The sequence below is a fragment of the Poromitra crassiceps genome (genome assembly GCF_964638095.1).
Source record: "Poromitra crassiceps genome assembly, chromosome: 9".
Taxonomy (NCBI): domain Eukaryota; kingdom Metazoa; phylum Chordata; class Actinopteri; order Beryciformes; family Melamphaidae; genus Poromitra; species Poromitra crassiceps.
In genome coordinates, this window is record NC_139630.1 from 12,353,499 (window position 1) to 12,378,786 (window position 25,288).

At 44.4% G+C, this 25,288-nt stretch overlaps 2 protein-coding genes across 4 annotated transcripts in view; one reads left to right on the plus strand and one right to left on the minus strand.

The window, feature by feature from the left end:
• Nucleotides 1-67: 67 nt before the first annotated feature.
• On the plus strand, nt 68-10,332 carry cUnh1orf198 (chromosome Un C1orf198 homolog; the record flags this gene model as incomplete). Of its 3 annotated transcripts, XM_083643785.1 has the most annotated exons (8): nt 68-373; nt 1,002-1,052; nt 3,396-3,521; nt 3,658-3,822; nt 5,237-5,632; nt 6,750-7,127; nt 7,193-8,152; nt 8,217-10,332. In XM_083643785.1, the coding sequence occupies 6 exons, from the start codon at nt 68-70 to the stop codon at nt 6,804-6,806; spliced, it is 1,101 nt and encodes a 366-aa protein (XP_083499911.1). In that variant the 3' UTR covers nt 6,807-7,127; nt 7,193-8,152; nt 8,217-10,332. The 3 variants fall into 3 exon arrangements, with proteins under 3 accessions (XP_083499911.1, XP_083499910.1, XP_083499912.1); XM_083643784.1 differs by having other exon boundaries at nt 6,750-8,152; XM_083643786.1 differs by having other exon boundaries at nt 5,267-5,632; nt 6,750-8,152.
• Nucleotides 3,197-25,288, minus strand: part of ttc13 (tetratricopeptide repeat domain 13) — a gene marked incomplete at its 5' end in the record, with an annotated part of 122,543 nt that continues 100,451 nt past the window's right edge. Inside the window, one exon of the mRNA XM_083643783.1 lies at nt 3,197-3,207. The remainder of the gene's footprint in view (nt 3,208-25,288) is intronic.

A 25,288-nucleotide genomic window follows, 5' to 3' on the forward strand; every position in this document is an offset into this window, starting at 1 on the left:
CGCGACAGCTTCCTCCCTCCTCCTTCTCCTCCGTCACAATAATAACAGCTGGTAGTCGTAGGCTAAAATGGCTGCCGCAACCATGGCGGGGCTGGATGCCCACAGGCTGGAGGAGAAGAAGTTGGAGTATTTCTCCTCCATCAACTCCATGGCCAGCAAGATCATGCAGGAGCGAGAGAAGATCAAAGCCAAGCACGGCTCGGCCTGGACCCAGATGAGTCCCGCCGAGCAGGACCAGGCCATCGACACCTGCATGATGGACCCGCACATCAGGGCTCGGTACGCCATGCACAGAGTGGACCGAGATGAAGTGGTCTGCTACCCCAAACTGCTCATTCAAACCGGACAGAAGATAGTACATTTCGGCGACGAGGTATAGTTATACTATATTCCTATCCATATTGGGGTTTGGGTTGTATTGTTAAACAAGGACAACATTGGTTGTTTAGCCATAGCTTGCTGGCTAGCCACGTTACGTAGCCGATGAGATATGTTGGTAGTCTGTAGACGTCACGTCTTGTTTGGGAGGGGAAGGCTAACGTAGTTTATTGCCAAGCAAGTTTTCACTCAGGACATCACAATAAACATGGAGAAAAATAAGCTAGAAGAACACAAGTCAAACACACACACAGGATGGATTTTTTTTTAATTATTCATTATTTTTCATTATTATTATTATTATTCGTTAACGTTATTCAGTTCTGTCCTGATCGAATTGCTTCCCATGTACTTGGGAGTTATTATCCCCCCCCCCCCCCCCAATACACCATGGGAGCGCTATCGAGCAGATTGAACACATGTTAAAAGTTGAAATGTATTTGACATAAAGTGCTGCTAGCTGCTTGGTGGACTGTATGTAGGCCCAATGAAAGAGTGTCACTTAAAGTGTCACGGTTGGAAAGGTCCTGCTCAAAATGTGTCTTGAGAGGAGACGTCACGCTAATGAGTAATTAGTGACTGTTTGCGTTGGTATGAAACTTACATTGTGTGTTTGTGTTTAGGATCTCACCTGGCAAGATGAGCATTCTGCCCCCTTCTCATGGGAAACCAAGGTAAACCAGGCTTCAGGTTTAGCTGGTAAACCAGGGTTCAGGTTTAGCTAGACCTTCTCATGGGAAACCAAGGTAAACCAGGGTTCAGGTTTAGCTAGACCTGGCTTGACACAAGTACTGTGCAGTAAAATACACATTAATGATCTCAGTTTTATCTTTTGCCAGCTGGAAAGAAATTGGACTTGTGGCATCCGTTAAATTGTAATTACAAGTTAGAGGCACAGGGTTTATTTTTTTTATAAACTGTGGCCGTGGTTATTGGTGCTGAACAGTGAATATATAATTTGGGGTTATCTTTGATTCAAAATTAACTCACTGAAAAACTGGTTTTGACATCTTCTGACCAATGTGGAAGAGATCCACAATTAGAACGTCATGTGATTCAGAATGATTATTAATCAGAATGATACAGATTTTCCAACCCCCCCCCCCCCCCCTTTTTTGCGATCCAGGATCTGACTGAGCTTGCTCATATGAATCAATAAAATAAATCTGATAGTCATTCCGACCCAGATACAACAATATCAAGATGACAGAATCCAGACTGCGAGTCTTTAGGTAGGCCCTTATCTTGCTACCTGTTGGGACATGCAATGTTATGATGTTAGGCCACAACTAGAACTGAACTAGATCATCATCATCATTACGCTATGGACAGACAAGACGCGGAAGCATTTTCCTCACGAGCAGGCGCCTGGCTGTCCACACTTGCTCGTCTTCATCTTTTGTTTTCACATATCTACCTCATTTTGATCATGAGTTTATAACCTCATGTAGAACGTCATGTCTTCATGATGACAGCTGTTCATGGCATGTCCATGTCTTGGGATTGGGGTAGACACTGAATGACTGACCACAGTAGGACAAAGAGTGATGTTAACGTTGTTGTGTAGGTAGGTCTATACTAGTCTCTCTCTCTAGCTCTGTTGTGCCGGATGACCACCTGAAACCCCACTTCAGATAGCAACGTCACTCCCACCTCTCTCTCTTTCCCCCTAGCTGCTCCCGCTGTCTCTTTCGTTCGCGGCTCGCGTAAAAAAATAGAACAGACGCCGAACAGAAGCGGGCAGTGCGGACGGTCAGATCAGTTAACATGGGCGCCGAATGAAAACTGGCTGCGCACCACGGCACTGTGCTCACACGTCCTGTGTGTTATGGCCGTTAGGGTTGGACGATGTCTAGTACCAACTTGAATCATCTCGATGTCCAGAGTCCAAATCGACCATGGCATCATTGTTGACGGGGGGAGCAACCCTAATTATCATCTTCAACCGCGCTTATCCTGGAGGTAGCAGCCTGGATCGGGTCGTGGAGGTAGCAGCCTGGATCGGGTCGTTGAGGTAGCAGCCTGGATCGGCTCCTGGAGGTAGCAGTGCCAGCAGGAGACCCCAGACTCCCTGGCCAGTGGCCACATTATCCAGCTCTGCTTGGGGGATCCAGAGGTGTTCCCAGGCCAGCGTGGAGATACAAATAGAGAATTCTTCAGTTCCCATTCCGATCCCTGAATTTGGATATCTGCCGATACGATACTGATTCCGGTACCAGAGCTCTTGGGAACTCTCCCAAGGAGCTGTAGCCTCCATAGTAGCTGGCCCCTACTGCGACATCAGTTAGTATTTGGTTTGGTAATCAATTATCTCATAGCCTTAGTTACCTGGCTCATAATATTCCACAATATTCAATTAAACAATTAATAAAATACATTATTAATTAATTGATCCACTCAAAATTATTAAGATAACATTTCAACAAATAAGCGACACTTAAGCACCCCTGCCACTTTACCACATTTGGTCAAGTGGGGAACCCCCCAAATATGTATGAGACTAAAATATCTCCAAAACTAAGAAAGACATGTTGTTGAGTTTGCTAACCGCTAACGTTACTACCTCACTTCTACTACTACTTACTAGCACTGTTTCATGTTACGTTACGGTGGATTTATGGTCCAGTGCAGGCTATGAATGGACTCTGGATCGAAATGTGGATCATTGACGTCGGTCCGATATCCGATCCTAATCACTCCATCTAGCCCTCGGTCTCCCTGTGGACTGAGCTTCTCACCTTATGGGTCACTGAAACGGCTTGAAATTTATTTATTTTTCTGCATAGAGAATTACGGGCAGGGGGCCGCCTCCATCAAATTTCACTCTGCCTTCAGCTCTTGATAAGTGAAAATAAAATAATTTCTAACAAGCGTTGCAGTCAGTGGATTTCTCAAATTCTCAGTGTTCTAACAGTAATTCAACATGATCCATATCTCAAACTAGGCTGTGTTGGCTCCTTGAATTTGGGGAATTGGGCCTTGAAAATAGACTTGTTAAATTTGCTCCCGTCTTTCAGAGCCAGCTGGAGTTCAGCTTGATCGCGGGCCCTGTGGACCAGGCCGTCTTGGCTTCCCTGGCAGACTCGAAGACTACAAAGGTGTCTCATAGCAGCCAGCTTAGCAAGAGCACACCGGCAACCAAGGTGGGGCTTCTTCTGATAGACCTGTTTGTGACTGTAGTCTTTTCAATCAGTATCCTTTGATTCTGATTGATTTATTAATTGATTGATTGATTGATTGAAACTGCACAAATGAAGCCCTGAGACTGTGGTTGTTCAGGTGTCAGGCAGCGAGGGCCTGGTCAGGAGGCCAGAGGAGGAGTCGTCCTTCTGGAAGATCAGCGTGGAGAGGTCCAGGCTGGAGGGGGAGCAGACCTCCCTCACCCCCAGCCAGATCAAATCCCTGGAGAAAGGAGAGAAGCCCCTCCCCTCATACCTCCGACAGGTAAGCATGTCAGCGTCTCAGGGTTCCTACACCTTTTCAATTAAAAATGTTCATACTTTTTCCAGACCTTGATTTGTTTTGAAGCTTTTGTCTGTTGTTCAATATGAGTAACGCAGCTATACATCTTACCCCTGCTAACTAGGTTATATCACTGAATAGATCCTCACATCCACAAATATCAGCACTAGGGCTGGGTTAAAAAAATCGATATATCGATATTGAATCGATATTCATGTAAAGGAACAAGTATCGTCGATACATAAATCCCAGTATCGATCTTTTAAAATGCATTTTACACACAAAAAAAAAAAACCCAACAACATAGGCTATAATATTGTAGGCTGTGTGTGGTAGTTAAAACATAGTTTCAAGTTGACGTTTATTTATGTTTGTAATTGAAACGAAAACATAAATACTGTAGGCTACATGTGCATCGTGCATGCACCATGAGCCAGATGTACAGACCTCAAATCTGTTTGCACTATAATATTTGTGAACTGGAAATGTTCATGAGCTGTATTTAATTTTATTTAATTTTATTTACAAAGCATTTATACTTTATGAAACACTGTTTACAACATACATGCTGCTGTTCAATGATTCTGTTGTATAGTGGAAATCTAAATTTGTTTGGCTTCTCACAGAAGACTGTAAAGAAAGAGACAGAAGACTGTAAAGAAAGATAAGATGTTGAATGACTATGTTGGTCATGTTTAAATAAAAAAGAATTACATGATGTAACTGCTTGCTTTATGGTCAATTCTTAATGTAAATATTAATATGTTTTAATAATGCACCAGGTTAGAGGGTTCCTTGTACAATTTACAGCATTAGTTCTTTGAGAATCTCTTCCATTATCAAAACAAAACTGGTATTGTAACTAAAATATCTATCGAATTGTATCATATCGGAAATCGTATCGACTTGGGACCTTGTGTATCGGAATCGTATCGTATCGGGAAGTCAGTGGCGATACCCAGCCCTAATCAGCACATGTGGAATGATTGGCAGGGTTCCAACACGCTTTCCATTTTAAAATTCCATATCTCTCTATGTTGTTGACTGGATGTGATTTTGGTGCAGGGCTATTTGATACAATGCATGCTGACATCGGCTGGCTCATAAGAGCATCCCTCTATCTGAACATTATTCTGATCATCAACACAAACTGTTGACTCAAAGTGGATCTACAACAACATAAAAGCTAGAATTATGCGTGTATCGAACCTGAACCACAACATTTTCCAGACATTTTCTCAAACTATTCAAGACCTGGAAATGATCATACATTTTTAAATACTTTTCCAGACCTGCGTAGGAACCCTGCCTAGTGTACATGTATAGATACAGCAGTATCATTTGAACTTTAATGTAATGCAAACACTATTAACGTTACAATAATTGTTACTAATAGGAGACTTCTGTCATCAACGCCCCCGCCAAGGAGCCTGAGGCAGTGGACCCCCACCCGCCGGCCTCTTCGCGGTCAATCAAGCAGCGAGCTCCCAAGCCGCCCGCCCCCCCACCGCCGATCCCCATCGCCATCGCCGTGACGACCACGCCGGCGTCCATCTCCATGGCGCCGAGCCCCGTGCCGCCCGTGCGCGTGCCCCAGACAGGCTGGGAGCGCGGCCAGAGCACCCTGCCATCGGTCGGCCTCACCGTGGACGAGGTGTTCCCCAAGCCCCCCAACTTCCCCAACAAGACCCCCAACCTCGCCAACAAGACCCACAACCTCTCCACTGGCCTGGAGAGGGAGAGAGAGGCGGAGGACCCATCGGCCCTGGCCACCAGCCCCACCTTCGCCCAGGTAAGCGGGGAAAGACATCGATTCTTTCAGATTCCACATTCCATGCATGTATGTCAGGTTACTGACACATGGCATGTCTTTGAGGTGGATAATAAAGATCTAAAGCGGCGGGGCCTACACGCACCAGCGTCCGAACAAATATGAATGGTGGTGAATGACGAGAGACAATTTTTTCGATCCTGTTTGAATTGTGCCATGAGGTACACATATGATGCTTATCCATTTAAAATACTAGGCTCGCCGTCCTGCAGCTCGCTGAGCTGCTCGGCCGCTGTGCGGCCTTGCCTGCAGCTCAGCTGCTGCGTGGTCTTGCCTGCCCTACTGGTGCTCGTGCAATATCTCCCTCAGTCTCTCTCCCTCTCTATACGCCTGCCCTGTGCCTCTGTGCAGACCTCTGTGTAGAGACATTAACCATCTCTGTGCCTCTGTGCAGACCGGGGAGCTGAGGTCGGGGGCCACACCCCCTTCCTTGTCGCCTCGAGCCAGTCTCCCCAAAATCTCGCCACACACCCACAGTCACTTATAGAAGCTGGGGTGTCTTTTTAAGCTACACCCTCTGCTGCACACGGAGCCACCCCATTTTTCCCAAATGCGATTGCTCAATATGAGCTCGAGGTGCAGAAATGTAACCCGAGCATTAACGCTTTTGATCGCCTTCAGGGGCCATAGTTTCCCCCGAAAGTGTCTGGTGGAGGTCTGCACCGAGGTACTTAACACCAGTCTCTCTGGACACCACTCTGGTTCCATTACATTTCATCTCAAGCTGGGAGCTTTTTGCCGCAACTTATGAGCTTGGAGCTGAATAAACTGGACTGGGTCTCCGCCAAGTCGATACCTTTGTTTTGTGAAGATCTTCCAGCTCCCTGCTGAGATGGGCCTGTATCTCCACAGGGTCGTCTCCAGTTACCAGAAGTGCAGAGTCGCCAGCCGACAGTAGAATTTTGCAGGATACCGTGGATGCCATGTGGAGCAACGGCACGAGGATGCTGCCCTGCGGCACTCCACATGTAATAAGATTATATGAAGATGCAACACCATTTAGACTTAAAATGACACTTATGATGTTTCTTCTCTCTCTCTCTCTCTCTCTCTGTCTCTCTCTACCTCCCTCCATCAGTTTAACACCAGCAACAGCATCCTGAAGACTGGATTTGACTTCCTGGACAACTGGTAAAAAGCACAGCGACAGCCAGAGCCCCGCTCCCGATGCCTCGCGACCACGCCATGACTTCAGTATTCCACATATAGGTTTAAGCGACAGGCTGCATCCTCGTCTTTCTCGTCAGTGGCTTGATAAGGCTGATCTCACTACCTGTGTGCCACCGAGAGGGTTTCTCCTCTCAGGCGACGGCTGCATTTTTTAGAATTTCTTGACATCCCCTACGGTGGTCACACTGCTCACTATCGCTAGAAGTGCGTTCACACTGCAAGCCACTTGGTTGGCGGCTCGCTCTAACTTTGGAACAGTACGTTTTGCTGCTAGCTAGCTAGCTATGTTACGCATCAAAACAAATTGTTACACTTGTTTTGATGCGTTAACATAGCTAGCTAGCTGGATAGCATCGAATGAACGGAAACAAATCAAATCTATAAAATGACGTACAGTAGGAGGCAAGTGTTCTCTCCAAACTTTGCCTTTTGAGAGGTGGCTTTAACAGGATAAATGGCTAAATGGCACAAGTCACGGTGTGTCTCAAGTCAACCGCAGCTGGCAAACAAAGAAGTGTATGCGGGATGCACTGAGCCATACTACCATGACACGCAACATACAACAGCAAGACATCAAACATGATGGAATACAAGCCTTTTTAAATATTACCTTTGAAAAACAGTTGTAATTGCCAGAGAAAGCATATTTTTTTTACCATTAAAAACCACTAAAAGTTCAGCCGTGCCCGACTTCTCTCAGCGTACAAGCTCGGTGACTTTGCACACATCGGCCGAATTTCCCCCGGTTGCCCAGCAGGAAATGAATGGAGTTCCAGTGACGAGTCGATCATCTTGCTACCGGCAGTGTGAACGCACAGTAACGGCTCTCACCATCATGTTTCCTCTCGACACTATTCTGGCTAGGATGGTTTTGCACTAGGGGGCTAGCAGGCATACACCATTTCCAACCTTGCTAATAAGCGGACATCTTCATCCGGGTTAGGATGTTTTGTTTCTTATGAAGATTGGGCTCTGATGTGGCTTTTCTTTATACTTCATATATTCCTAGAAATGTGTGAGTTTCAGAGGTGAAGAACGAGCACACGCTCGAGTGGAATTTGAGATGGGATGAAGGACTTGGGAAAAGGGTTTCCACCAGTTATGGAATTCATGCGATATGTAATGGAACTTTGAGACTGGGGAAGTATATTCTCTGGGGAAGTCAGTAGGGATGCACGGTATGGATGTTTTTTCTTCAGCCGATAACCGATAATTTCACATGTTTGTATTTTAAAAACCAGCTCATAATAACCTGTACTTTATGCACAGCTGAGGGTTAGAAAGGCTAGCCTGGGTAAACCCAGCCTCCACGTGACCTGCTCTCAGACAGGTCTGAGAGCAGGTCACGTGGAGGCTGGGTTTACCCAGGCTATAGAAAGGCTGCAAAGATTTAATGTCCCATAGCTCTGACCTAACCAAATCTAACTGACATCACTAATGTTAACAGGGAACAAAGAACACTTGTGACTCTTCAAGTGTTCATCATATATTTATTTTTTCTAGTAAAGTAGATCAAAAAACTTCACGAACGTACGTTGGCTTTTATTGAGCATTTTGCCTCAGAATCCAAATTAAACGCTTTGACGTAATCTGTCAAATCAGACATCTCAATGCATTAAATGGGTTATTGATAGTATAGTAAAGTGTATGAGTCGATACAAAGGCATATTATAGTAGACTGGCCCCTATGGCATTTTGTGCTTAAAGGTATCCAATGGAGTTTTCCTTGTAAACAACTTGTTTTGTATAGATATTACTATAGCCGATACCGATAATAGCCGATAAAGATACATTTCCAGTTATCGGCCGATAATTTATTCGATATATCGTGCATCCCTAGAAGTCGGGGAACATCAGGGAATTTTACAAATGGTTCACTTTACAGGAATTTAGCAGAATGTCTTCTCCAGCTTGTTCCAAACGCTGCATTAGCTGCTGGTTTTCAGTGGAAACCAGATTGAAAGACAAAATTAACAAACCAGCAAACACACTTAGGACATGGAAGTCTTCTCCAATTAACCCATTGATACCTGATGCAGCATTTGTGTGTGTATCCCTTTAACACATTGAGTGCCACAGCGCGTCAGTAAAATTGTCTGGAGCCTGTGCCAGATTCACTTCCATTCAGTTGAAAACAGCTATAGAATTTTTTCTATTAGGGCTATATGGACAGGGCTGGACTCTAATGAAACATTGGACACTCCTGCTTCTTTCAAAGAAGAAATTTTGTTTCTAGACAGTTCCATTATGAAATGACAGCCTCTGAAAGAAGAGCACTTTCAAGGGTTTTCTGCTGTCTTTTTTTACTTTTCAAGATAAACACACTTTTATGTAAACAAAGGTCACGGACTCTGAAGATAATATTTTCTGATGTAGTGACGTGGTGCAGTTGTGTGATGCCCTGCGTGCCCCACCCCCCCTCAACTGCAAACTCCTCCCTCCCCACACTAACACACAGCCACTCTATTTTCGGAGCGCTCCGTGCCTCCGTTTTTGTTCCCAGCGCACACGGAAATGCCAAACGAGACTGCAGGGAAAGGTATCGCCCTTCGGCGTCGGGTGCTGCCTTTCTGGCGGCTAATCGTGTGGATAAACTGCAGACAGAGGCAGAGGGGCTCAGTTGTGTGCGCGGATTGACTTCTGTTCCCAGCCAACGTCAGCTCCCGACAGAGCGCTCTGGCTGCAGCATGCATCGGTTTCTCTTTGATCACGGCTTTCTCCTGCACAAAGTAAAGGATCTGAGCGCCAAGGTTTTAAGGTGGCGCAGCTGCCGTGTAGATTTTTAAGGTGGCGCCGTGTGATCCCTTGAAGGGATTCATGCTCACTGGCTGGGTACGACCTTAAACAGCAGAATTATGGAATAATATGAATTATGATATTGGGACGTCCACAGACGTCCTTGGCACTTCTCGTTACTTTTTTTAGGACGTCCACAGACGTCCTTGGCACTCAATGTGTTAAGACCGCGAACTGCGGTCTTAAAGGGATACACACACAAATGAGGGATATACACACAAATGCTGCATTAGGTATCAATGGGTTAAATAGACATGCAAAGTCATGGCATTTTAGTTCATGGTGGGAACCCTTTATATTTATTTTAGGAATTCAGCTCCTTGCCATCACCCGTCAAACCCTCCCCCGCCCAAACCTTTAAGTGTCACCTTTTTTATATATTCCAGACCTCAAACTAGTGGTGAGCAAAGCTAGTGCACATTTATAGTGAAACAAACTAGTGCTGAGCAAAGCTAGTGCACATTTATAGTGAAACTGCGAAGTATTCAAGCGGTATGTTTTAGGTAAACGAGCATGTAGTGATTTGTACCACTCGCATTGTAGATGTAAAATCCAGTTTACACGACTAGAGTACTATTTTACTGAATTTTGTATGTAAAAGTATATCCATTGATTGTATCATATGCTATATATTGCACTCATGCATTTTGAGGTGACGGTTGGAAGTAAGTTAAATAAATGAAACTCGAACTCTGGTTTTTGTGCTTTTCTGTTCGAGACATTTTTGTTGTTTCTCTTAAGCTGTGTTCACACAGAGATATTTATTTTTCTCCCTGTCGCTCGATTCAACCCTTTGGAATCGCTCTGTGGCTGTGTTTAAATCGCTCGTCAACAGGCACAAATCTCAAGACTAGTTTGGACCGGGGGGAGCTGAAAAACGTACAGTCGGGAGGAAGAAGTTCCAAGAACGGTGTACACTCACCAGCATGGAGAACGGTGTACACTCACCAGCATGGAGCCAAGTCTCTGTCAGGAGCATCACATCCAGTTCACGGGAAATGAAGAAGTCATTCAGTAGTTAGGTTTCGTTTGCTAGTGACTTAGCATTTAGCAGGGCCAAGCCAAGAGTTTGCTCCAGCCACTTCCGGGGTTACGGCAGCCAATCAGTGTTGAGCAGCAAGCGACTGTTGCCAGCGAAATTTCACTCGAGTTGGGATGTTTCATCTCGGGCGACGAGGGAATTTTCGCCCTATCGCTGTTGCTCGGACGCCCAGGAGTTTTCTCCCGGGCGAATATACGCTCATTTTTTTTCACTCGTTTGCAAATGTAAACTCGATGCCAGCGAGAAACTTTAATAGGTCGGTGTGAACGCACCTTTAGAAAAGAATGTAAGCGGTGTGGTAGCTTCTATCAGTCAGTGGTTCTCAAACTTCATGTCAAGGACCCCTAAACTGATGCAAATTAGACCACGGACCCCCATTTGATCAGATTTGTCCCAGGGTCCCCCATCTATCATTTTAGCTTTTCGATGTTTTATTACAGAAAGTGTATGGAACACCAAAACAGTCCACATTCTGTCATTGTGCTACTTATGGTATTGTATTATTATTATGGAAATAATATTTAGTGAAAATAAAGTATCCCCTCTTTTGCTGGGGACGCCCTGGAACTCCCTCAAGGACTCCTGGGCGTCCCTGGACCCCACTTTTGAGAACCACTTCTATAAGTGACGCGTGTCCTTCCAACCGTTACGGCCACAGGATGTCTGGCCTAAGTCTCGTCGGCGAAGCCCCTCCCCCGAGCATCCACAAGCGAGCGAGACGGCGTGGTTTGGTGGTCGAGCGAGGTCAAGAGTGAATGGAGAGAGAGAGTCTGATGCTGCGACGCAACATACGACGGATTGGATTAGCCGATTAGCTTGCTTAACTTGCCAACGTGTTCAAACACGTCCCTCCGCAAGCGAGCAACAGATTCCAACGTGGTTTGCACCGTTGGAATCAGCGTGACTTGGTGCTGCGTGGTTAAGTTCAGCTGCGTATTGAGCCCGTATTTGCTTAAATACGTAGCCTAGTGTTCTAAACTTGCACTGCATACTTCACAACCTGGTTGTGATTTTTCCCACGGTGCTGGGCCAGAGGATGGCAAAGTCAGGACACTCGCTCGGCAAGGAAAAAGGGGCCCTAGCTAGGGATAGGAAGGTCGTACAACAGTGGTTCTCAAATGGGGGTCCGAGGACCCCCAGGGGTCCTTGAGGGGGTTCCAGGGCGTCCCCAGCCAAAAGGGGGGTAATTTATTTTCGCTATAATTCCATTCATAAGTAACACAATGACTATTTTGGTCATGGGGAGTGCGTGTTGCCATACTGTTAAAAGAAACACGTGCCGTCTGTGCACGTAATTGAATAATGTCATGGTATTAATATAGCTGTCAATACCTTATGGCAAATTATTCGAGCCTATTACAAAAAGACTAACAAAAACAAATGTCTTAATCAATTAACAAGTCCAGGACCTTGTCTCCCGACTTCCGAGTCTGAATGCAGGAATGCTCGAGTCCAAGTCTGAGTCATCAGTGCTCAAGTCCAAGTGGAGCCACGAGTCCTGACGATGTGTCCAGAGCTCGAGTCCTGACGATGTGTCCAGAGCTCGAGTCCTGACAATGTGTCCAGAGCTCGAGGCCTGACGATGTGTCCAGAGCTCGAGTCCTGACAATGTGTCCAGAGCTCGAGTCCTGACGATGTGTCCAGAGCTCGAGTCCTGACAATGTGTCCAGAGCTCGAGTCCTGACGATGTGTCCAGAGCTCGAGTCGATGTGTCCAGAGCTTGAGTCCTGACGATGTGTCCAGAGCTCGAGACGATGTGTCCAGAGCTTGAGTCCTGACGATGTGTCCAGAGCTCGAGTCCTGACGATGTGTCCAGAGCTCGAGTCCTGATGATGTGTCCAGAGCTAGAGTCCTGACGATGTGTCCAGAGCTCGTGTCCAGAGCTCGAGTCCTGACGATGTGTCCAGAGCTCGAGACGATGTGTCCAGAGCTCGAGTCCTGACGATGTGTCCAGAGCTCGAGTCCTGACGATGTGTCTAGAGCTCGAGTCCTGACAATGTGTCCAGAGCTCGAGTCCTGACCATGTGTCCAGACCTTGAGTCCTGACAATGTGTCCAGAGCTCGAGTCCTGACGATGTGTCCAGAGCTCGGACTCGACTACGACACGACCGTCTCCGAAATATCGATCTAATATAGGGGAGGTCAAGCCTCTTGACGTCACGGGAGCCTCTCTTGTGGTTACGAATGAGACAACAGTGCCGCGTGGCATGTTTTGATTTCAAGTGTTGTTGTTTTTAGATTAGTGTCTTCCTGTTCCTTTGATCACACCCCGCTCGTCCCCCATGACATCGCTTCCTCCAACTCGAACCGCTGTGGGATTCAAAATGCCACTGCTGGTATATGGAAGGATGTCCGGTGCTTAGAGAGCCCCGGGGAGCCGAGAGGAAACGTTCTGCTGTTCAGCTAAACAACCTACAACCTACCCACCCACTGCCTCCCACAGTGTGGGGGCAGGCGTTACACAATGGTTAACCCCCCCCCCCCACACACACACACACACACACACACACTACTCAAACCTACCAGTGTTATAACCCCTCTAATATGATTCAGAATTGATCCATACTACTATACGTATGGGAAGAAGCCCATACTTAACCTGAACTGATTCTAGAGAGTTCAGATTCAGAGATTTTGTCTCTTGGACCCAAATCTGAGAATATTTTCATCGTTTGATATGATTTTGTCCAGAATTCCATGAAAAGAGGTCGGCGGCCATGTTTGGAAAGTAGTGCCGGCTACCTCTTTTCCTTCCAAAAAGACCAATTATGTGCATTTTGGATTAATATTTCATCGTGTGGTGAGTACCCGAAGCACAACATGTATTTTGGCGCCGTGAGATGTGTGTTTTGGCAGATTTTTAACAGCTGTACCATTAGCCTCCATTCTATGGCGATAATTACTAACTTCACGACTGTAGCTCACTGTAAACTGAGCGGCCAGTGCCGGTAAAGGCATGGTGTATCTTGTTTATGTGGGGGGGGGGGGGGGGGGTGTGGCAAATGAGCTAAACTTCCAAAAAAGTGGAGTATCCCTTTAAAGCATGTACATGATCATACATAACTTTGTGTTTCACGGCCTACTGAACTGAGGCCGGTCTGTCTGCTCCGGCTGCAGCCTCACCCAGCCCTCCCACGCGCTCAATGGCTGCTTTGTCAGTGGCCTAATTCAGCTATTTTTGGCCCCAGTAGCCGCTCGGGCTACTGAAGATCATTTCATATGAGTCCCTGCTTTTACTGTACAATGTCCCTGCTGTCAAATAGGCTCAGAATGCAACTTGCTCCTCAGCTATTCCATGTTTTAACTAATAATAAGTCCCAGACAGGAGTTTCCCCTTAATTGTGAAACATTCTGTTGGGACTGAAAGGTCTGGAGATGTTTGGAAATTGAATTAGATCATTTTAGATGTCTTGAGAAGTATGGTGCATGAAACGGCAAATCAAATGAGTTTGAGGGTGGGGTTTTCCCAGCCCGTACTAGGAAAAAATGTTGATCCAGGAAGGACACCAACACGGTGATATCAGGAGGTGCTGCCAGGGGGCGCTGCCAACACAACTTGGTAGCAGGCTTCTCCAAAACAACTGAAGTCAATGGAGACCTGAGTTCCAAAACAACAACAGCCAAACTAAACAGTCACACGCTGAATAGAAAGACCTAGTCCAGTGGTCAGCAACCTTTTTGATATGAAGTTCCATTTCTCTGAACATTTTCTGAAAATGATTTTCAGATTTGCATGTGCCATGCCAAGATTCATGACTCGCCCATCAGAATGTAAATCTCCAACAGATCTGTAATGTTATTCCATCCCAAATCAGGACATTGAAATGAGAGCACTATACAACAGCACGCTCCTTCTCTGTCTTCTGCGCTGGCATTCTTTCATCTGCTGTCTGCTGCCATGGAAGGCAGCCAATCAGAGGCAGAATAGAGTGGGTCACTTCAGCCAATCAGAGGCAGAATAGAGTGGGTCACTTCAGCCAATCAGAGGCAGAATAGAGTGGGTCACTTCAGCCAATCAGAGGCAGAATAGAGTGGGTCACTTCAGCCAATCAGAGGCAGAATAGAGTGGGTCACTTCACTACCATAAATATGCTAAATAACTGGCCGCGCAACTGGAAATGGCTGTAAAATAGGTAATTTGGCATAAAGAAATCTTACAGTAATTGCGCACTTATTGCAACTGTGCACTGCCGTGCCACTGGTTAGCCCTTTGTACCAGAGGTGGCATCCGTGCCCTAGGTTGCTGACCCCTGACCTAGGCTATACTACACCATTATTTGTTGCCGGCTGTGTTGCCAGCAATGTTGCCATTGCTCATGCTAAAGTAGCCTATGTATAATGGTGCCATTGCTCAGGCTAAAGTAGCCTATGTATAATGGTGCCATTGCTCATGCTAAAGTAGCCTATGTATAATGTTGCCATTGCTCAGGCTAAAGTAGCCTATGTATAATGTTGCCATTGCTCAGGCTAAAGTAGCCTATGTATAATGTTGCCATTGCTCAGGCTAAAGTAGCCTATGTATAATGTTGCCATTGCTCAGGCTAAAGTAGCCTATGTATAATGGTGCCATTGCTCATGCTAAAGTAGCCTATGTATAATGGTGCCATTGCTCATGCTAAAGTAGCCTATGTATAATGGTGCCATTGCTCATGCTAAAGTAGCCTATGTATAATGTTGCCATTGCTCAGGCTAAAGTAGCCTATGTATAATGGTGCTATTGCTCATGCTAAAGTAGCCTATGTATAATGGTGCCATTGCTCAGGCTAAAGTAGCCTATGTATAATGTTGCCATTGCTCATGCTAAAGTAGCCTATGTATAATGGTGCCATTGCTCAGGCTAAAGTAGCCTATGTATAATGGTGCCATTGCTCAGGCTAAAGTAGCCTATGTATAATGGTGCCATTGCTCAGGCTAAAGTAGCCTATGTATAATGATGCCATTGCTCAGGCTAAAGTAGCCTATGTACAGTATAATGGTGCCATTGCTCATGCTAAAGTAGCCTATGTATAATGTTGCCATTGCTCAGGCTAAAGTAGCCTAATAATGGTGCCATTGCTCATGCTAAAGTAGCCTATGTATAATGGTGCCATTGCTCAGGCTAAAGTAGCCTAATAATGGTGCCATTGCTCATGCTAAAGTAGCCTATGTATAATGTTGCCATTGCTCAGGCTAAAGTAGCCTAATAATGGTGCCATTGCTCATGCTAAAGTAGCCTATGTATAATGGTGCCATTGCTCAGGCTAAAGTAGCCTAATAATGGTGCCATTGCTCATGCTAAAGTAGCCTATGTATAATGTTGCCATTGCTCAGGCTAAAGTAGCCTAATAATGGTGCCATTGCTCATGCTAAAGTAGCCTATGTATAATGGTGCCATTGCTCAGGCTAAAGTAGCCTATGTATAATGGTGCCATTGCTCAGGCTAAATTAGCCTAATAATGGTGCCATTGCTCATGCTAAAGTAGCCTATGTATAATGTTGCCATTGCTCAGGCTAAAGTAGCCTAATAATGGTGCCATTGCTCATGCTAAAGTAGCCTATGTATAATGGTGCCATTGCTCAGGCTAAAGTAGCCTAATAATGGTGCCATTGCTCAGGCTAAAGTAGCCTATGTATAATGTTGCCATTGCTCAGGCTAAAGTAGACTGATAATGGTGCCATTGCTCATGCTAAAGTAGCCTGTGTATAATGTTGCCATTGCTCAGCCTAAAGTAGCCTAATAATGGTGCCATTGCTCATGCTAAAGTAGCCTATGTATAATGGTGCCATTGCTCAGGCTAAAGTAGCCTAATAATGGTGCCATTGCTCATGCTAAAGTAGCCTATGTATAATGGTGCCATTGCTCAGGCTAAAGTAGCCTAATAATGGTGCCATTGCTCATGCTAAAGTAGCCTATGTATAATGGTGCCATTGCTCAGGCTAAAGTAGCCTATGTATAATGGTGCCATTGCTCAGGCTAAAGTAGCCTATGTATAATGGTGCCATTGCTCATGCTAAAGTAGCCTATGTATAATGGTGCCATTGCTCAGGCTAAAGTAGCCTAATAATGGTGCCATTGCTCATGCTAAAGTAGCCTATGTATAATGTTGCCATTGCTCAGGCTAAAGTAGCCTAATAATGGTGCCATTGCTCATGCTAAAGTAGCCTATGTATAATGGTGCCATTGCTCAGGCTAAAGTAGCCTAATAATGGTGCCATTGCTCATGCTAAAGTAGCCTATGTATAATGGTGCCATTGCTCAGGCTAAAGTAGCCTAATAATGGTGCCATCGCTCATGCTAAAGTAGCCTATGTATAATGGTGCCATTGCTCAGGCTAAAGTAGCCTATGTATAATGGTGCCATTGCTCATGCTAAAGTAGCCTATGTATAATGGTGCCATTGCTCAGGCTAAAGTAGCCTATGTATAATGGTGCCATTGCTCATGCTAAAGTAGCCTATGTATAATGGTGCCATTGCTCAGGCTAAAGTAGCCTAATAATGGTGCCATTGCTCATGCTAAAGTAGCCTATGTATAATGGTGCCATTGCTCATGCTAAAATAGCCTTGTATAATGGTGCCATTGCTCATGCTAAAGTAGCCTAATAATGGTGCCATTGCTCATGCTAAAATAGCCTATGTATAATGGTGCCATTGCTCAGGCTAAAGTAGCCTAATAATGGTGCCATTGCTCATGCTAAAATAGCCTATGTATAATGGTGCCATTGCTTATGCTAAAATAGCCTATGTATAATGGTGCCATTGCTCAGGCTAAAGTAGCCTATGTATAATGGTGCCATTGCTCATGCTAAAATAGCCTATGTATAATGGTGCCATTGCTCATGCTAAAGTAGCCTATGTATAATGGTGCCATTGCTCATGCTAAAGTAGCCTATGTATAATGGTGCCATTGCTCATGCTAAAATAGCCTATGTATAATGGTGCCATTGCTCAGGCTAAAGTAGCCTAATAATGGTGCCATTGCTCAGGCTAAAGTAGCCTATGTATAATGTTGCCATTGCTCATGCTAAAATAGCCTATGTATAATGTTGCCATTGCTCATGCTAAAATAGCCTATGTATAATGGTGCCATTGCTCAGGCTAAAGTAGCTTAATAATGGTGCCATTGCTCAGGCTAAAGTAGCCTATGTATAATGGTGCCATTGCTCATGCTAAAATAGCCTATGTATAATGGTGCCATTGCTCATGCTAAAATAGCCTATGTATAATGGTGCCATTGCTCATGCTAAAGTAGCCTATGTATAATGTTGCCATTGCTCAGGCTAAAGTAGCCTATGTATAATGGTGCTATTGCTCATGCTAAAGTAGCCTATGTATAATGGTGCCATTGCTCAGGCTAAAATAGCCTATGTATAATGTTGCCATTGCTCATGCTAAAGTAGCCTATGTATAATGGTGCCATTGCTCAGGCTAAAGTAGCCTATGTATAATGGTGCCATTGCTCAGGCTAAAGTAGCCTATGTATAATGGTGCCATTGCTCAGGCTAAAGTAGCCTATGTATAATGATGCCATTGCTCAGGCTAAAGTAGCCTATGTACAGTATAATGGTGCCATTGCTCATGCTAAAGTAGCCTATGTATAATGTTGCCATTGCTCAGGCTAAAGTAGCCTAATAATGGTGCCATTGCTCATGCTAAAGTAGCCTATGTATAATGGTGCCATTGCTCAGGCTAAAGTAGCCTAATAATGGTGCCATTGCTCATGCTAAAGTAGCCTATGTATAATGTTGCCATTGCTCAGGCTAAAGTAGCCTAATAATGGTGCCATTGCTCATGCTAAAGTAGCCTATGTATAATGGTGCCATTGCTCAGGCTAAAGTAGCCTAATAATGGTGCCATTGCTCATGCTAAAGTAGCCTATGTATAATGTTGCCATTGCTCAGGCTAAAGTAGCCTAATAATGGTGCCATTGCTCATGCTAAAGTAGCCTATGTATAATGGTGCCAGTGCTCAGGCTAAATTAGCCTAATAATGGTGCCATTGCTCATGCTAAAGTAGCCTATGTATAATGTTGCCATTGCTCAGGCTAAAGTAGCCTAATAATGGTGCCATTGCTCATGCTAAAGTAGCCTATGTATAATGGTGCCATTGCTCATGCTAAAATAGCCTATGTATAATGGTGCCATTGCTCAGGCTAAAGTAGCCTATGTATAATGTTGCCATTGCTCAGGCTAAAGTAGACTGATAATGGTGCCATTGCTCATGCTAAAGTAGCCTGTGTATAATGTTGCCATTGCTCAGGCTAAAGTAGCCTAACTCATTCACCGCCAATGACGTCTTTGACGTGTTATCAGCAATGGCCTTCCCCGCCAAGGACGTGTTTGACGTGTTTTTGTTTTTATTGGTGCAGCGCCTGCAGCAAACACTTGCCCAGCCTGTCACACAGACACAGGTCCCTGCCTTCAAAGGGTAGCCGACAGCACGCGATCAAACACATACCGCAGCTGTTGTTTTATAAATTGAGCAAGAGGAATAGCAGAGAGCGGGTAACGCTTCCTTGTGCAGACAGGAGAAACGCCATTGTAACGCCGAGCTGGAGTCGCCTTCCTCTGTGCCAGCCAGGAGAAAACGGGAGAAAGTAATCAAGAGATGTGTTTGATCATCGGAGGAATGAGGAAATGATCGATCAGTTTGCGAGGGCGGTGAGGACGTGTTGAATAGCCGAGGGGAAAACGGGAACGATCATAGATATGACAGGGAGACATGGACGAGGACGGTGTACCAGAACAAATCAAAATAAACACAGGAACAGCTAGGCAGCAGCGGGCAGAAGGCACTCACAGCAGCCCGCTGTCCTTCTCAAGAGCTATTCAGTTGGTTGATGTAATCGCTGGGCTGCTCGCCCTCCAGTGTTGCTCCTGGCCAATCCCAGCGCCACAGGGCGTGGTTATTGCTTATCCTATGTTGGGTTAGAAATCTAAAAGGGGGATCGTGTGTGTGTGTGTGTGTGTGTGTGTGTGTGTGTCTGTCTGTCTGTCTGTCTGTCTGTCGGTGTGTCTGTCTGTCTGTCTGTCTGTCTGTCTGTCTGTCTGCACACTCACACCGAGTAAACTATTGTTGAATGTAAAAAAAAAGCACTTCATGTGTGTATATATATATATATATATATATTTTTTTTTTGTCATTTGTGTCCTAACGAATAATATTTACATGTCTGATGTCAATACAGTTCAAAATAAAAGAATTGAGAGTGAGTTATGCCTGAGATTGTGCCCTTTTACAAAAATGCTTTTTTCTCCCTTTTCTCTTCCCAGACAGGCTTTTTTTGGTGAACATGGGGTGTATAAAAAGGGTTATAAGTAGAGTACAGAACATGCTAAAAGCTAACTTTCTTTTTGGGGGTGAAAGTAGAGACTTAGATCTTCATTTCGAGGTATTGGACATCACTGTAGTCCTAGTACAGAATTTACTGTGGGTCTTGAAAGATGACCAAACATTATGGAAATACTTGGCCTGTGCCAAAAATGCCAGTCAGATATTGGCAGTGGTGCCATTGCTCATGCTAAAGTAGCCTATGTATAATGGTGCCATTGCTCAGGCTAAAGTAGCCTAATAATGGTGCCATTGCTCATGCTAAAGTAGCCTATGTATAATGGTGCCATTGCTCAGGCTAAAGTAGCCTAATAATGGTGCCATTGCTCATGCTAAAGTAGCCTATGTATAATGGTGCCATTGCTCAGGCTAAAGTAGCCTATGTATAATGGTGCCATTGCTCAGGCTAAAGTAGCCTATGTATGATGGTGCCATTGCTCATGCTAAAGTAGCCTATGTATAATGGTGCCATTGCTCAGGCTAAAGTAGCCTAATAATGGTGCCATTGCTCATGCTAAAGTAGCCTATGTATAATGTTGCCATTGCTCAGGCTAAAGTAGCCTAATAATGGTGCCATTGCTCATGCTAAAGTAGCCTATGTATAATGGTGCCATTGCTCAGGCTAAAGTAGCCTAATAATGGTGCCATTGCTCATGCTAAAGTAGCCTATGTATAATGGTGCCATTGCTCAGGCTAAAGTAGCCTAATAATGGTGCCATTGCTCATGCTAAAGTAGCCTATGTATAATGGTGCCATTGCTCAGGCTAAAGTAGCCTAATAATGGTGCCATTGCTCATGCTAAAGTAGCCTATGTATAATGGTGCCATTGCTCATGCTAAAATAGCCTTGTATAATGGTGCCATTGCTCATGCTAAAGTAGCCTAATAATGGTGCCATTGCTCATGCTAAAATAGCCTATGTATAATGGTGCCATTGCTCAGGCTAAAGTAGCCTAATAATGGTGCCATTGCTCATGCTAAAATAGCCGATGTATAATGGTGCCATTGCTTATGCTAAAATAGCCTATGTATAATGGTGCCATTGCTCAGGCTAAAGTAGCCTATGTATAATGGTGCCATTGCTCATGCTAAAATAGCCTATGTATAATGGTGCCATTGCTCATGCTAAAGTAGCCTATGTATAATGGTGCCATTGCTCATGCTAAAGTAGCCTATGTATAATGGTGCCATTGCTCATGCTAAAATAGCCTATGTATAATGGTGCCATTGCTCAGGCTAAAGTAGCCTAATAATGGTGCCATTGCTCAGGCTAAAGTAGCCTATGTATAATGTTGCCATTGCTCATGCTAAAATAGCCTATGTATAATGTTGCCATTGCTCATGCTAAAATAGCCTATGTATAATGGTGCCATTGCTCAGGCTAAAGTAGCCTAATAATGGTGCCATTGCTCAGGCTAAAGTAGCCTATGTATAATGGTGCCATTGCTCATGCTAAAATAGCCTATGTATAATGGTGCCATTGCTCATGCTAAAATAGCCTATGTATAATGGTGCCATTGCTCATGCTAAAATAGCCTATGTATAATGGTGCCATTGCTCATGCTAAAGTAGCCTAATAATGTTGCCATTGCTCAGGCTAAAGTAGCCTATGTATAATGGTGCCATTGCTTAGGCTAAAGTAGCCTATGTATAATGGTGCCATTGCTCAGGCTAAAGTAGCCTATGTATAATGGTGCCATTGCTCAGGCTAAAGTAGCCTATGTATAATGGTGCCATTGCTCAGGCTAAAGTAGCCTAATAATGGTGCCATTGCTCATGCTAAAGTAGCCTATGTATAATGGTGCCATTGCTCAGGCTAAAGTAGCCTATGTATAATGGTGCCATTGCCTAGGCTAAAGTAGCTTATGTATAATGGTGCCATTGCTCAGGCTAAAGTAGCCTATGTATAATGGTGCCATTGCTCAGGCTAAAGTAGCCTATGTATAATGGTGCCATTGCTCATGCTAAAGTAGCCTATGTATAATGGTGCCATTGCTCATGCTAAAGTAGCCTAATAATGGTGCCATTGCTCAGGCTAAAGTAGCCTATGTATAATGGTGCCATTGCTCAGGCTAAAGTAGCCTATGTATAATGGTGCCATTGCTCATGCTAAAATAGCCTATGTATAATGGTGCCATTGCTCATGCTAAAGTAGCCTAATAATGGTGCCATTGCTCAGGCTAAAATAGCCTATGTATAATGTTGTCATTGCTCATGCTAAAATAGCCTATGTATAATGGTGCCATTGCTCATGCTAAAGTAGCCTATGTATAATGGTGCCATTGCTCATGCTAAAGTAGCCTATGTATAATGGTGCCATTGCTCAGGCTAAAATAGCCTATGTATAATGGTGCCATTGCTCAGGCTAAAATAGCCTATGTATAATGGTGCCATTGCTCATGCTAAAATAGCCTATGTATAATGGTGCCATTTCTCATGCTAAAATAGCCTATGTATAATGGTGCCATTGCTCATGCTAAAGTAGCCTAATAATGGTGCCATTGCTCAGGCTAAAATAGCCTATGTATAATGGTGCCATTGCTCAGGCTAAAGTAGCCTATGTATAATGTTGCCATTGCTCAGGCTAAAATAGCCTATGTATAATGTTGCCATTGCTCAGGCTAAAGTAGCCTATGTATAATGGTGCCATTGCTCATGCTAAAGTAGCCTATGTATAATGTTGCCATTGCTCAGGCTAAAGTAGCCTATGTATAATGGTGCCATTGCTCATGCTAAAGTAGCCTATGTATAATGGTGCCATTGCTCAGGCTAAAGTAGCCTAATAATGGTGCCATTGCTCATGCTAAAGTATTCTATGTATAATGTTGCCATTGCTCAGGCTAAAGTAGCCTATGTATAATGGTGCCATTGCTCATGCTAAAGTAGCCTATGTATAATGGTGCCATTGCTCAGGCTAAAGTAGCCTAATAATGGTGCCATTGCTCATGCTAAAGTAGCCTATGTATAATGTTGCCATTGCTCATGCTAAAGTAGCCTATGTATAATGTTGCCATTGCTCAGGCTAAAGTAGCCTAATAATGGTGCCATTGCTCAGGCTTGGTGGCTCTGGCACTGCAGCTCCTCCCAGGCTCCAAGAGAGTCGCCTCCCTTTGGAAACTCTGCTGCATTCTCTGTGGCATTTTAACTAGCATACCTCCTGTTACAGAGCTGTGCACACACACACGCACACACAGTGGTGTAATGTAACTAAGTATAAATACTTAAGTACTGTACTTAAGTATTTTTTCTGAGTATCTGTACTTTACTTGAGTATTTATATTTCTGTCAACTTTCACTTTTACTCCACTACATTTCCCAAATAAAATGGATACTTTTACTCCACTACATTTCCCCCAAGCATCTTAGTTACAAAGTAAAATCAGAAGAAATTGCGTAGCCTGCAACCAATCAGGTTTAGCAAATCAGTGCTCCTAGTTTGCAAGTTACGTTAATCACGATCCACATGCCATTCCATTTGGTGGCTGTAACGCAACATAACGTTGTTTGCCAGCGGCTATAAAAGTCAAGAAGAAGAAATAGACTTCCACTCAAGCCCAGGCATTTGCTTGATTTTTTTTTGCAGAAAATTACTTTTGATACTTAAGTACAGAAAATATCAAGTACTTTAAAGGAGGACTTACCCCCTAGATATGTATTAGAACAGTGATTTGAAAATACCTATGGAAAAAACCAAGAAATGACATATGCTCTTGTCTATACTGGACTCTTTGGCTGTGTTGAAGTCCAGATTTTTTTTCGGAAATCGACGCCATTACAGTTTGCCTATTGCCTCAAAAATAATTTATTTGAGAGGGGCCATATCTGTATAAATATCAACAATTAGCCAACGCTGGTGGCCTGTATGGAAAGAGCTTTGCTCAAAATGGTTGAAAGTTATATCAATTTGGTAATTCAGTGGCGAACTAGAAATTTAATTATTTTTCTGCATGTAACTCTATGGCAGTGTGTTGAACTACGTTACGAGAGCAAAGTGGCATGGGCTCGTTACAGCAGCACACCGCACAATACGACAAACCCCCCGTTCTGGGGTAACACAATGCGAGATTTCTCTACGTCATTCCCTCGTCCAAGTTGCCATATAGTCCCTTTTTCATTTTAGTTTGGGGGCTTTTCGTGATTGTTGTTAAAAGTTGTGCAAAAGTTTTTTCCTCAGCGCAGTGCACGCTGCCTGCGCCTCCTCCCTCCTGCCAGACCCCGGCTGGCGAAACAGCCTGTTGCATGCATGGGGCGCTTGTAACCTCACGGAGCAACAAACAAACAGACAGAAATAGCTGGTGTGCGATTTAGAGAATACAGTCTGAGATTGGGTACAGGATTGAGGGAATCCCGCATCTGTTTGCGAAGGTGCGACTGGACAGGACGCTTTTCACAGACGGGCACAGTAGTCGGAGCGAGGCGAGTGTCTCTCAGGGCAGAGCTGCAGATCTCTCCTTCTCCTCCGCGCATTCAGTCTGTCCAAAATCATTACCGATATAATCTCAGTAGGAGGGATGCAGGGAAATGATAGTAGCCGATGTGTTTAGAGAAGCTTTGTCACGTTGTCACGTCGTAGTATAGCGTTATATTTTACATGTGCGCTAAACTGCGACCATATTTGTTTGCGGAAATATCAGACTGCTCTCTCTACTCTCAGCACAGAGAGCTCTGCTCTGCTGCGCGCGCCCGCGGAGCTTGGAGCTAGTGCATGAGGTTTACAGTAGGACTCTCTCCCGCCTGGCTGGGCTGGAGACAGCTGCTTCCAACTCGGACTGATAATATATACATCATCATTCGAGCTTATTCAGGTAAGATATTAATAAAGTAGTGACACATTCAGCGGGAAACTAACTATAATTAAGACATGTGCCAACTTTGACAACGTTTGGTTCAGTATTTTAAGAGCAAACTTCAATAAGAATAGGCTTGGAGTTCTGAGGAGCCGAAAGGGTACAGAGGGGGTAGGGGAGTAATTATCTTGAAATCCCATAGTCTTTGGGTCACCGTGACGTAACGACGTGTCAAATATCCCATTCATTTGAGAAAAGAAAAAAAAGCAGTCTTTGACCCTTAGAGGGCGCTTATGCCAGATATGCTGCTGAAAAATGATACAAATGGTAAAATGGCAACAGTTTGGTGTCAAATGTGGAAATTCTGACCAGAATTCTTCACACATCACCCCCAAAGTCATATATATTGGTTAAAAGCTGAAAAAAAGTGTTTTGGAGGTAAGTTCTCCTTTAAGACTTTTACTCAAGTAATATTCTAATGAGTGACTTTGACTTTTACCAAAGTCTTTTTCTGGG